This window comes from Scyliorhinus torazame, chromosome 7 (genome assembly GCF_047496885.1).
Source record: "Scyliorhinus torazame isolate Kashiwa2021f chromosome 7, sScyTor2.1, whole genome shotgun sequence".
In the NCBI taxonomy this organism is placed as follows: Eukaryota; Metazoa; Chordata; class Chondrichthyes; order Carcharhiniformes; family Scyliorhinidae; genus Scyliorhinus; species Scyliorhinus torazame.
The window spans coordinates 308,005,902-308,019,838 of NC_092713.1; the positions used below are offsets into that span (position 1 = coordinate 308,005,902).

The 13,937-nt window shown below is 48.3% G+C and overlaps 1 protein-coding gene across 1 annotated transcript in view; it reads right to left on the bottom strand.

The window, feature by feature from the left end:
• Positions 1–3,749: 3,749 nt before the first annotated feature.
• Positions 3,750–13,937, bottom strand: part of rbm22 (RNA binding motif protein 22) — a 50,894-nt gene continuing 40,706 nt past the window's right edge. The window contains exons 8-11 of the mRNA XM_072512724.1: positions 13,553–13,717; positions 11,660–11,751; positions 7,331–7,465; positions 3,750–6,161 (exon numbers count right to left, since the gene is read on the bottom strand). Of these exons, the coding sequence (XP_072368825.1) occupies positions 6,028–6,161; positions 7,331–7,465; positions 11,660–11,751; positions 13,553–13,717 (526 nt within the window). The 3' untranslated portion in view covers positions 3,750–6,027. The remainder of the gene's footprint in view (positions 6,162–7,330; positions 7,466–11,659; positions 11,752–13,552; positions 13,718–13,937) is intronic.

The following is a 13,937-nucleotide window of genomic DNA, read 5'->3' on the forward strand; positions in this document are numbered from 1 at the left end:
GATTCTTTCCTTGTTTTTAAAATAACAGTGATCACATCAAATTCTTCTGCCTCACGGGTCATCCCATCTGGCCCATGTTGGTATTTTGCTCCGTGTGAACTTCCTTCAACCCTACTTCATCGCACCTTATCGGCATATCCTTCTATTCCTTTCTCCCTCATCTGTTTAATCAACTTCTCTTTAAGTGCATCTACTTCTAGGAAAGTTAAATCAGCAAACATTTTCCTTCCAGGCACCGAGGCATATTAGACACAGATCAGGATCACAGAGACATTTTTGAAACATGTGCAATGGAAAGAGAGGGTAGAATTGTAAAATTGAGTTTTCCTTAAGAGGTGATTAGTGCCAGTGAACTGTCAGGATCTCCATTATCTCACTCCTGCATGCTCACGTCTCCCCCTCAGGTTCCATTCCGTTCTCCCAGTTCCTCAGACTCCATCACATCTGTTCTGATGCAACCTTCCACGCTACTGCTCCTGATATCAGATATGATCTCATTGAATGGCGGAGCAGGCTCGAAGGGCCAGATGGCCTACTCCTGCTCCTAGTTCTTATGTCTTCCTTTTTCCTCAACCAAGGATTCCGCCCCCCCCAATCTCGATGAGTGCCCATTGCCAACACTTCTGCTCTCACACCGTCGCCTCCGTCCCCGAATCACAATAGGGTTCCTCTTGTCCTCACCTCCCAACCCACCAACCTCTGTATTCAAAGGATCATTCTCAGCCATCTCCACTGTAACAATGCAAAATACAGCTTCCCCTCTCCGTGATATCGGGTCCACTCCCCAATCCCGCCATCTACTTCCCTTTCCCACACCACCTTCTTATGCAAACACCTTCCCAAAACTCCTCCTTATTGAAGCAGCGATTTACTTGCGATAGAATTCCTACAACACAGGCCATTCGAACCATTGAGCTTGCCCCGACCCTTGGAAACAGCACCCTACCCAGGCCCACTGCCCTACCCTATCCCTGTAACCCTACCTAACCTGCGCATCTTTGGACACGAAGAGGCAATTTAGCAGCAGTGCTAACCACTGTGCCACCCCTTCTTTCAATTTGGTACACTGTACTTACTGCTCACAATGTGCTCTCTGCTATTTTGAGGAAATCAAATGCAGGCTGGGTGACTGCTTTGCAGAACACCTCCGTTCAGTCCACAAGTGTGACCCCAAGCTACTGGCCGTTGTCATTTTAATTCTCCGCCTTGCTCCCACTCTGAGCTCTCTGTCCTCGATCTCCTGCAGTTTTAATGAAGCTCAACGCATGCTCCAGGAGTAGGGGAGGTTGAATAAACTCGGTTTGTTCTCACTGGAACGAAGGTGGTTGAGGGGCGACCTGATAGAGGTCTACAAAATTCTGAGGGGCATGGACAGAGTGGATAGTCAGAGACTTTTTCCCAGGGTAGAGGGGTCAATTACTAGGGGGCATAGGTTTAAAGTGCGAGGGGCAAGATTTAGAGATGTACGAGGCAAGTTTTTTTTGCAGAGGGTTGAGGGTACTTGGAACTCGCTGCCGGAGGAGGTGGTGAAAGCAGGGACGATAGTGACGTTTAAGGGGCATCTTGACAAATACACGATTAGGATGGGAATAGAGGGACACGGACCCCGGAAGTATAGAAGATTTTAGTTTAGACGGGCAGCATGGTTGGCGCAGGCTTCAAGGGCCGAAGGGCCTGTTCCTGTGCTGTACTTTTCTTTGTTCATTGAGTAGCACTTCATCTCTCGATTATACACTTTACAGACTTTAACACTGACTTTCAACAACTTCAAATCATAATCTCTGCCCCCATTTGATTTCCTTTACAGGACTTGGTTTCAGTGTTTTGCTTTTGGATAGAAGTTGATCCTGACATTCACACCTCCTTGAGACATAACTTGCTTTTCACAGTAACTTTATACTTGTGACAATAAACGGTTATTATTATTATTTCATTATCATTTTTGGCCTTGTACCACCAATCATGTCTCATTTCATCTCCCCTATATTCTGCCCTGTTGTTCTTTCCCAGTCTCCCAACTTTTATTTGTTTAAAACGTCGCTGAATTTTCCCTGTTCTGAAATCACTGACTTGAAACACTAGCGCTTGCTTCTCCAGAAGCTGCCTGACCCACTCAGTATTTCCAGCATATTCTGCTTTCATTTCAGGTTGCCAGCATCTGCCCTGTCTTTCTCACTTTGCCGTCAAACTCAAGTGTTGAAACCTCCAATTGTCCTCAGCATCTGCAGGCTGTTGTAAAGACTTCCAGATTTCTATCAATCTTCGGATGGGATGTTCACAATTGAAGGTCTGTCTCGAATGTTTCTATCGAATACTTTTAACACCTCAATCAGACCACCCTCATAATCTTCCACCAGAGCACCTCCTGCAAGGCCCTCTCTGAGATTTGATATCGGTCAGGTCTGGACTCTTCGATTGACAGCTTTCTGCATTTCAGTTATCGAGTTGAGAGGTTGGTCAAAGCAATGATGCAGAAATCTTAAATCAGAGCTCCCAAACTCGGTTTGTGCGAACAGCTTCAGATACATATCCTACCTCTATGTCCCCTTCAACAATCGCCCAGTGCTCATTGAGGCTTTGTCGGATTGGGAGTTATTCAAAACTCACAGCGTTTTGTTGAGAGTTCCGGAGGGGTGAAAGTCATATATCCAAACGATTGGCTGATCAAATCAAACGTGCTCCTCTAGCTGATTGCAACAGGCAGGGTACAGACTGCATTTTCCCCGCCGCATGCCCACGTTTCCAAAAACCCGAGTGCGCAATTGTGCAGAACTTGCTGGACAATCCTGAGTGCGCTGATAACTACATTAACCAATTTAAGATAATCAGGCACGCTGGTGAAGGGCCCCATTTACGCAGGGGCCCGCAGGAATATGTTGCAGCCTGTCAGCGTTCTGAATTACCTGGGGGCCTCAAAGTTCCGTTGCTTGCTCCACAGCAACACATCAGCCAATCAGAGTAGACCTGCCAACCAATCTAACACCCCCTTTTGTCCTGTGGTAAACTGTGGTGATTATTTGAAATTTAGCATTCTTGCATGTCTTATAAAGCGTGCAAGACAAAACGTTTTAGTAATGAGTCCCTAATTCAATAATATTTCAGGATAAACAACATAGGGCACTTCCCAGAGTCCCTAAATCATAGGACATACAGGAAAATAACCCCTTTTCCCAGCGTGCCTGCACTGGCTTTTTGATCTATCCCATTAGACCTCACGCTCCCCATCTCCGACCCTCTCTTTCCCCAATGCATGTTTCCCCCTTTCAAGTATTTACCCAATTCCCTTTTGCAAGTTATTACTGAATCTGCTTTCACTACCCTTTCAACAGCTCACTGAGTGAAACGTTTCCCCCTCATCTGCCAGTGGGAACTCTCTCCTCATTAATTGATTTTGAACTCCTCAAACAAATTTCCCCTTAATCTTCTCGGTCCTAAGGAGACCGCGGCCTCTCCAGGTAACTGAAAACCCTCATCCCTGAAACCGTTCTAATAAATCTCTGCCTCTCCAAGACATTCCCTAACGCGTGGTGCTAAAATTGAGCACTATCCACCAGCTCTGGCCTAACCAGTATTTTTTTGTTTCAGGGTATAACACCCGTGGCTTTTTCATTCAAAGTCGCTGATAATAAAGCTGGGGACCCAAAATGCTTTTTTTTTTAAACCAGTAAACAGCCTGATTGACATGTTCTGCAACCTTCAAAGATTTTTTTTCTAACCGTTCTATGAAATAAACCAGACTCACAAACAACTTAAAAAAAGAACCTTTATGGATGTGAATGGGCTGACAGGGATCACAGTTCCCCATTGACAGTATTCCCCAAACGATAAGATTCCTTGCCCTATAGCGAGACCAGACGCACTGCATCCCCACAATGTTCTGCAGAATATCCACATCATCACAAATTTCGACCACTTCAACACGTCTTCAAAGACAGTGAATCCCACGGAGGAAGAGTCCGGTAGAGAGAGGGAGGAGAGGCTAGGCTATGTTTTTAAAAAAAAAAAGGACACTGAATTTACAAAGCATAGCTGGGGACAAGCTTGGTCAGGTGACCTTGGGCAGTCCATTGGGCCGGTTTCACGCCACTGGGCGACTTCATCCAGGTGGGTCACACGTCAGGAACCAGCAGGGTTCAACGTGACCGGCCTGAGCGGCAGAGAGTCTGGGATGCAGAGTGGTGGAGCAAGGGATGTCGGGAGAGGTTACCCAGTCCCGGCCGACCCTGCTGCAAAGCGTGAATGACCAGATCGGAGCTCAGCTCTGAAGCCCAGCTCTCCACTACCCCGGATAGTCAACGTAACACCACTGCTCACACAATGCGACAGAACCGTTGGGATGGGCTGCTAAAAACTAATACCCAGTTTGGTCATCGCACAGCCCAGGACAGCTGGGTGTACAGAACCTTTCACCATGCCCAGGTTAGTCACGAGGCGGCACAAAAAATATTTTAATGGGAAAAAAGGCAATACTGTAGTCGGTTGAATTTCCAGAGTAATCTTTGATGAATGCGGGAAAAGGGTCCAAAATAACCAATAGGATTTAGAAAACTGGATCACCACACCAGACCATTTCGGTGCTGCCAGAGTCAGTGTTCGGGGTTTCGGGTCCTGCCCGCTGCCAGGATCCTCCAGTTCGGCCACAGGGCATTGGGACTTTTCTCTGGTCCCGCCACATGCCCATGGCATGTCCTGCCACGCCAGCGCCCTGGCGGGACTGGAGAATCCTAACCAGTGTCTTTCTGCCTCACTAGGTCTCCACGCCCAATCCCTCCTCAAAATCTCTGCTCAGTGTCTGCTCACTGCAGCTCCCGTTCCGGGGATGCAGCGGCTCCAGGAATCGGACTCTAGCGCTTTTGCTGTCCAAGAGGTGTGTGTGAGGAACTACAGAGGCCCGGGGAAGAATATTCCAGCTAGTGTCCGACCACAGCAAAGGCCGCCTGCTCTACTTGTGGATTACTGAAGCCCTCGGTATAAAATACAACACGAGCTCCAATAATTACAATCCTTACATTCAACCCCGCTGGTTTCCTGATGCCCTCTCTTCGAATTCTAATCACTCTTCATCCCACACATTTGGAGGCTACAGACAGAAGGTCCCGTGGGTGAATGTTTTCAATTAACCCTTAAACACCAACACATTGCTTCCGGTTTAACAATTAGTGAAGCAGACTGCACCTGGGCTCCAGTTGAAACTGATCATTAACGCACACTAATTCACATTTAACACTTGACTCAACGGTGTTTTTTTTTAAACATTGCGCTCAAATGATGCCTCTTACTTGTCCCCATGTGGTGTGGGCAGAGTTTGTGGGAACCCAGCAGGCACCATCTCCCCCGCTAGGGTAGGGCATGTCTTGGGACTCAAGCCAAGCAGTGAGCATGGGTGAATGGGAAGATGGCAAAGGGTTTAGCAGCGGAGTCTGATCCTCAAAGATCCCAGCTTACTCTCCCACCTCACCCCGCCACTCCAAGAGCCCAGGGGTGCTGAGGCCAATTTTGGTGCCTCCATTGCTGCCGTGCCTAAATCGCCGATGGTACAGGGGGCGGACATCCATGACCACTCAATATTACATCACAGGATGAACACTTGACATTCGAAAGGGGGAACTGAAAGGGGAAGCGCAGAGAGCGGGTGTCCAATTCACAATCCAGTCCTTTGTTCCGACAGGGTGACCTGTGATGGATGAGCTCGACAAGAGGAGTCAGGAATCACCGCAGTTTGGCCAGGTTATATCAAAGCTACCGCAAGGTAGAAGCCAATCTCAACTCCACCCCCGACCAGCGAAGAGGCAATGGAGAGGCACCGATCACACCTCTCTCTGGTCAGATGGGAGGGAAATGAAACCAAGTTCACTAAATTCAAAAAGGTAAAAAATAATTTTTGACGGATCGGATTTGGGACTGGGGTTGTTTGTTTTGTTTTTTTTTAAAAAAAGACACTTGAAAAAGCAGCATTCTCAAAATTCCCGCTCTTTTGACGCTGGTGCCTGACTGCAGTGAAGGCGGAAATAGGTGACTCAACGGCTGTTAGGCGCTGCTGGGCTTGTTTGTGTGGGCGCCCATCCGCTGAGGGTCCTGGGATGGGTAATGGATAGGGCCTGGGGCCCGTAGGAAGGGAGGAGGTGGGGGAGGCATGCCATGGAACAAGGCGGCTCCGAACCCTGGGGAAGACAGAACAAAGCAAAGGTCAGTGAAACAAGAACTGCAGGAGGTCAACATACAACCCATTACAGCAGCTGCAGTAAACATCCCATAATATTAGAGTGCAGTCAGTATACAATAGATAGAACAAAGCTAGCTGCTGCTGTAACCCTCTTTCCCTGTTAACCCCAAGCCCTGATGGTGAAATATAAAACTAGACACTAATACTTTTCCTGATACAAGGATTATTTACAGAATGTAGCATTACCCGTGTGTGCTACTGTCATGTGAGTGTGCCTTTAAGAAATGGATGTTTAAGCAATGTACCTTTAAGAAATGCAGTGATGTCAAGAGTGTGGGTGGAGCTGGGCTTTAGGTCAGCCATTTTGCAGTTTTTTAGTTTCAGTTTGAAAAGAGCTTGTGTGTGTCTGCGTTTGCAGTGAGCTGGATCTGCCGTGATCTCTGCCATGAAAGACTATCTCTGGATCATTTGGGTGATTGAAACTCAAAATAGTAAAGCCTTTAACCTGACGTGTTTCTGTTTAAAGGTGTTAAGTCTCTCTTGGGTGTTGAAAGGAATAACTGAAGGATTATTTAGTGTTGTAATATTTTCAGGATATTTTTGAAGTAAGGGGGTGTTAAGAGTTCCAATGTTTATTTAAAAGGGTTAAGTTGAGTTCATGGAATAAACATTGTTTTGTGTTTAAAAACCATTTGTCCGTAATTGCTGTCTCACACCTGGAGAACAAGCTGTGTGATCGGAAAAGCAACAATACATTAAAGGGGGAGGTTGGTTGAACTCCGTGGTACATTTTGGGGTTCTGAAAACGCCTCACCCATAACAGTACCAACCCGAATACCCCCATGTGTCCCAGCAGTCTCCCTTTAAAAGTGCTCTAGGTACTAAATTAAACCCCCATGCACCATGACAATATAATGATCATACCATTAACATCCACTTGCCACCAGCCCCCCCCAGACCTGGCATTGCATCCAGTAATTTTCATGGCAAAACCGATCATTGCCATCTCTGAAACCCCCGCAGTGCCCCCCCCCCCCCCTTTACACACCACCCCCCACTCCCAAACCCCCGTGGTGGTCAAGATGTTGGTTCCAGATCTCATAACACCACGGCAATTTAAGCTCAGCAGAAAGCCCCCACCCTTCCTACCACACAGACCCCAAGTACCTGGCGGTGGGGGCGGTACGAGTCCCGGCGGAGGAGGCAGCGATATGTTCATCACGGCAGGCGGAGCGCTGGGGGGGAGGTTGAAGAAGTTGGTGGGGGGCTCCTCCTCGATGATCATCGGCGGCGGAGGCAACGCTTTGAGAGCAGAAGGAAGGAAAACGGACACGGATTAGGCAGTGGATAGGCCAAGCATAAATACCACACTGACAACCAAACTGAACGACCAGTCACAGCTCACCATCACTCTCAGCTGGCGGTATGGAAGGACTGGAGAAACCGCAATGAAAAATAGAATCTTCTAGCCCAGGAGGAGGCCATTTGGCCCATTGTACCCGTGCTGGCTCTTTGAAAAGAATTGCCCAATTCATTCCTGACCCCACTCCTTTCTAGTTTTCCTCCCATACTCCTGTAAATTAGTCCTCTACAAATGCATGTCTAATTGCTGAGGTCACGTTTCGAAATGTTTTGTGCACGGCCAGGTAGCCGGATGATCAGAAAGACACACAAAGCTTCACTGATGCTCGCAAGCGTGACATGGTGACACAAATACTGATTCTCAGGCCTGGGGGCACACAAGCTAACAACAGAGGACAATGATAACATGGCCGGCGGGGGCAGCTGTGCACCCACCATGGCACTCAGTGGCTACAGCAGTTTGGCAACATGTGCCAACATCAAAACACCAACCCACACCGACACTTGGTCCATCAATGTGCGCAAATGGGAGGACGATGACGACAGCAAATTGAGAGTTACTGTGGATTCCGATTCCATCAGTCTTTCGGTCAGTGCTTTCCACATCAATGCAAAAACAAACTGAGCAGCACAGTGGTTAGCACAGTTGCTTAGCAGCTTCAGGGTCCCGGGTTCGATTCCCGGCTTGGGTCACTGTCAGTGCGGAGTCTGCACGTTCTCCCCGTGGTCTTCCTCCGGGTGCTCCGGTTTCCTCCCACAGTCCAAAGATGTGAAGGTTAGGTGGATTGGCCGTGCTAAATTGCCCTTAGTGTCTAAAAAGGTTTGGTGGGGTTACTGGGTTACGGGAATAGGGTGCTCTTTCCAAAAGCCGGTGCGGGCTCGATGGGCCGAAGGGCCTCCTTCTGCACTGTAAATTCTATGAAATCATTTCTCTTCATCTCCCCTGTTTGTTTTGCCAATGGTGGTCCTATGGTTCCCGACCCTCCTGCAGACCAGCTGAATAATTACTCTGCGTCAGCGTGTACAAGAGGAAGGGGTCCAGCGTTCTGACACTGAATCAAGGACAGGGATTCACAAAGAGCAGAATAACTGATGAAGAAAATAATGGTACTAATGAGCGGGGGAAAAAACCCAGGTCCAGTTTGTTTCTATTCCAGCATTTCGAATGAAGTGACAACACCACAGATGCCCTGACTATAATCTTGCAAAGCTCGCTCGATTCAAGAACGGCTTCGTCAAAGGAGAAAATTGAGCAAGATACTCCACCGTTTGAAAAAGCGAAGGTGGAAAAATCAAGGAATTTTCGAACGGTTAGCCTAATTGGTAGTGTTGTTAAGGATAGGGTGACTGAGCGCTTTGAAGTTTTCCACTGACTACACGCAGGTAGCATGCACTTGCAAAGGGCCTGACTGAATAGGGGGTGATTGAAGTTGGAGATGGGAATGTCCACAGATGGTATGTGGGTTAAATGGGGAGAGACTTTTGGGTGCTCCGAGTGCAGAGGGATCTGAGGCACAGAAACCTGGCATTGCAGGTACAGCGGGTAACAAAGAAAGCGAATGGAATGCTGGCATTTCTAGCTAATGGAATAGAGTGTAATGGTAAGGAGGTGTTGTTGCAACTATACAAGGTGTTGGTAAGACCGCACCTGGAGAAATGTGCACAGTTTTAGTCCCCTTACTTGAGGAAGGATGTAGTGGAATTGGAGGCGGTTCACTAGGTTGATTCCAAAGATGAGGGGTTTGTTTTGTGATGAGACATTTTAGGCCTATACTCGCTAGAGTTTGGAAGAATGAGGGGAGATCAAATGGAGTTATATAAGATGATAAAAGGTATGGATAAAGTAGACGTGGGGCATTCTAGAACAAGAGGTCACACTCTTAGGATAAGGAGTAGCAAACTTAAAACAGAGAGGAGGAGAAACTACTTCTCCCAAAGGGTTGTGAACCTGTGGAATTCACTACCCAGAGCGCAGTGGATGCTGGGACATTATGAGTAAATTTAAGCAGGAGTTAGACAGATTTTTAATTAGTAACGACCTAATTCTGCTCCTGTAGCTGGTGTTCTCCAGAAAGCATCTGATAAGAGTTTGTGAGCTTGAGTTGGAGTCCGTGGAATTGAAGGCAAATTATTGACCTGGTTCGGGAACTGGCTGAGCAGCTGGTAAGGCTAACGGGCAGGTGCACAGGACTAGTGGTGTCCCCCGAGGATATGTGCTGGGGCCTGAATTGCTCACCATATTTGTTAATGACTTAGATAATGGGATTGAAAGCCACACCTCAAGATCTGCCAATGATACAAAGATAAGCGGCATTGTCAGCAGCGTCGATATAAACCTAGACATTGAAAGATTGAGAGGGCACCACTGTGTTAAATGGATTTCAATGTGGGCAGATGTGAGGTTCGGGGCTAAAAAGGATAAGAACACAGGTATTTCTAAATGGTAAAAAGCTCGAAACAGTGGAAATCAAAATGTGGAGATCATTAAAATGTCCTGAACAGAGATGATCAAAAAGGCAAACACAATGCTGCCCTTCATATCCAGAGGACCAGAATATAACGGGTTAACTCCCACCATGATCTCAATGAATGGCAGAACAGGTTTGAGAGGCTCACTAACGTCCCCCTGCTCCTATGGACAGGTTTATCTTTATTTAATCTATCCAAACCTATCACAACATCGATCAAATCTCCCCTTAATCCTCCCTGCTCCAGGGCAATCCCAGCATCCCGTGATAGAACGTTTACTCCTGCTCGATGGGACTAAGCCAGGCCCTTGCAGTGGCTTCCAGGGTGAGCAGAGTTTAAAAACTCTTCCCATTCTGCTCAATGTGACATCTTTACTGGGGAAACGGTCAGGTTTTGTACGTCAGTAAAATTATTCGAAGATGTTTGACACCTTTTAAACTCACACCAGGATGGAGCATGTTTAGGACATCATTTTGCAGGAACTTGGTACATGGTCAGAAGCGGGGATGTTTGTGGATGACTGCACAATGTAATAATAATAATGTCAGGACCATTTGCGACTCCTCAGATAATGAAGCAGTCCGTGTCCAAATGCAGCAAGACCTGGACAATATCCAGGCTTGGGCTGACAAGGGGCAAGTTACATTCACGCCACACAAGTGCCAGACAATGACCATCTTCTACAAGAGAGGACGTAACCATCACCGCTTGACATTCAATGGCATTACCATCGCTGAATCCCCCACAATCAACATCCTGGGGGTTGCCATTGGTCAGAAACTAAACTGGACTAGCCCTGGAACAGGCTCCAGTTTCATTCCTGACTCCGTAACATTCGAGTCCTTTTCCTTCTCTTTCCCTCTGGCAGCTTGTGACCTAAATTCAGCCAGTACAAGAATTAATATGGTTAACCTTGCAAATGTGGCTACCAGGGCAGGTCAAAGTCTAGGAATCCTACGGTGAGTAACTCACCTCCTGACTTCCCAAAGCCTGTCCTCCATCTACAAGGCACAAGTCAGGAGTGTGATGGAACACTCTCCACTTGCCTGGATGAGTGCAGCTCCAATAGCACTCAAGAAACTCAACACCATCCAGGACAAAGCAGCCCCCTTGATTGCTCCCCCTTCCGCAAACATCCAATCCCTCCACCACTGATGCACAGAGGCAGCCGTGTGTACCATGTACAAGATGCACTGCAGGAACTCACCAAGGTTCCCAAACCCACGACCACTACCATCCAGAAGGACAAGAGCAGCAGATACCTGGGAACCCCACCGCTTAGAGGTTCCCCTCCAAGTCACTCACCGTCCTGACTTGGAAATATATCGGCCGTTCCTTCACTGTCACTGGGTCAAAATCCTGGAACTCCCTCCCTAACCGCACAGTGGGTGTACCTACACCTCAGGGACTGCAGCGGTCCAAGGCGGCAACTCACCACCACCTTCTGAAGGGCAACTAGGGATGGGCAATAAATGCTGGTCTAGTCTGCGACGTCCACACCCTGTAAATTCATATTTTTTTTAAATGACTGACCAAAGTGTTACTTTGCAAAGTATTTCCGTGACAGAGAGGTTGGAAGTGACGAGTGTGCGTATGCCCATTGTCCCTCAAGAGTTAAGGATTTCTCCACCATAATGTAAGAAAAAAAAATCATTCTTTACTCACCACCAGGCAGCCCTGGAACAGGCTCCAGTTTCATTCCTGACTCCGTAACATTCGAGTCCTTTTCCTTCTCTTTCCCTCTGGCAGCTTGTGACCTAAATTCAGCCAGTACAAGAATTAATATGGTTAACCTTGCAAATGTCTGCCCAGCACAGGGAGAGGGGACCAACACATGAGCACGAAGGGTGCACAGGCGCAGTGACGTGGGTGGCAAAAACACTACACGGTTAGCCTGGCATTACAGGTGGAAATACACGAGCACCTCTGCAGCCAGCAGGCGAGAGGCTCAGTAATATGTGCCGAAGTTCGTCTGTGTGACAGCTCAATGAAAGAAACAGGACAAGGGAGTATGCAATGAAAGGCAGGACGCTCGGAGGCTCAAAGAAGCAGATGGATCTTGGGGTACTTGTTCACAGATCCCTGAAGGCAGCAGAGCCGATGAATAAGGCAGTTAAGAAGGCAGATGGGACGCTTGCGTTTATCAGTTGTTGGAGAGAATATAAGAGCAAGTAAGTTGTTGGGGCTGTAGTGAATGTTAGTTCACAGTTGGAGTACTGTGCGCAGTTCTGGTCACCTCACTATAGAAAGGGGGCTTGCACTGGAGGGGGTACAGAGGAGATTCACCAGGTTGCTTCTGGGACGGAGTATCTGAGTTATAAGGTGAGAGGGGATAGATTGGATTGTTTTCTTAAGAGCAGAGAAGATTGGGGGGGGGGGGGGGGGAATATGATTGAGGTGTATAAGATTATGAGGGTTTTGGACAGGGTAAATAGGAAGCAGCGGTTCCCCTTGGTTAAGGGGTCAATCACAAGGGGGCATCATGTTAGGTTGAGGGGCAGGAGGTTCCGAGATATTTGAGAAAATAAAGTTCGCCGAGGGTGGTGAGAATCAGGATTGCACAGCCTGGGAGGGTAGTGGAGGCTGGAATCCTGACACTGGAATGCAGGGCCTGGGAAGGTAGTGGAGGCTGGAATCCTGACACTGGAATGCACGGCCTGGGAAGGTAGTGGAGGCTGGAATCCTCACACTGGAATGCACGGCCTGGGAAGGTAGTGGAGGCTGGAATCCTGACACTGGAATGCAGGGCCTGGGAAGGTAGTGGAGGCTGGAATCCTCACACTGGATTGCACGGCCTGGGAAGGTAGTGGAGGCTGGAATCCTCACACTGGAATGCACGGCCTGGGAAGGTAGTGGAGGCTGGAATCCTGACACTGGAATGCACGGCCTGGGAAGGTAGTGGAGGCTGGAATCCTCACACTGGATTGCACGGCCTGGGAAGGTAGTGGAGGCTGGAATCCTGACACTGGAATGCACGGCCTGGGAAGGTAGTGGAGGCTGGAATCCTCACACTGGATTGCACTGTCTGGGAGGGTAGTGGAGGCTGGAGACCTCACACTGGATTGCACGGCCTGGGAGGGTAGTGGAGGCTGGAATCCTCACACTGGATTGCACGGCCTGGGAGGGTAGTGGAGGCTGGAATCCTCACACTGGATTGCACGGCCTGGGAAGGTAGTGGAGGATGGAATCCTCACAAACTTTAAGAAGCACTTGCAAGAGCACTTGAAACACCCTCACATTCAAGGGTAAGGGACAGGTGCTGGTAAACAGGATCAGCGTGAGATTAGGGGTAGCTATTGTGGGTACAGAGTCGATGGGCCGAAGGCCCCTTTTCTTCACTGTGTGACTCTGTGACTCATCTGTGAGCGAGAGCGATCGCCGAGAGACACAATTACCAGCGTACAAACAGGCGTGCAATAGCGACTGTGAGTGAAACAAACGGTATCCCCTCTGTTGCCGTTTCGGAGGGCTCCATGCGTAACAACTCAAAATCTCCCACGTCGGCAGCCTCAAGCCGCAGGGCTGACCCGCATCCAAAGCACCGTTTTAAACACTCACCGGCCCCACTTCACGTTGAGCCTGCGCCCGTTAATGATGAGTTTGTTGAATGATTTCTCAGCCGCCAGCTCTGACGACTGCCGGGTGGCGAACTGGATGAATGCGCACTGTTGCCGCTGGACCACCGTGATGGAGCGAATCTCGCCAAACTGGTAAAAATGATTCCTTTATGTACGGGGGGAAAAAAAGTAGCGATTAATACACGTCAGAAACAAATCACATTTCCAGATCACCGCGTCCACCCTCAAAATGTCCTGAAATGCTTCACGGTCAATTCAGTGCTTCTGAAGTGTCATCACCTTGGTATCCGGCTGCCAATTTGTGTCCAGCAAAATCCCACATGCTTCAACTGGACTGCTAATTTGGGTTTTTTTTTGGTGATGTT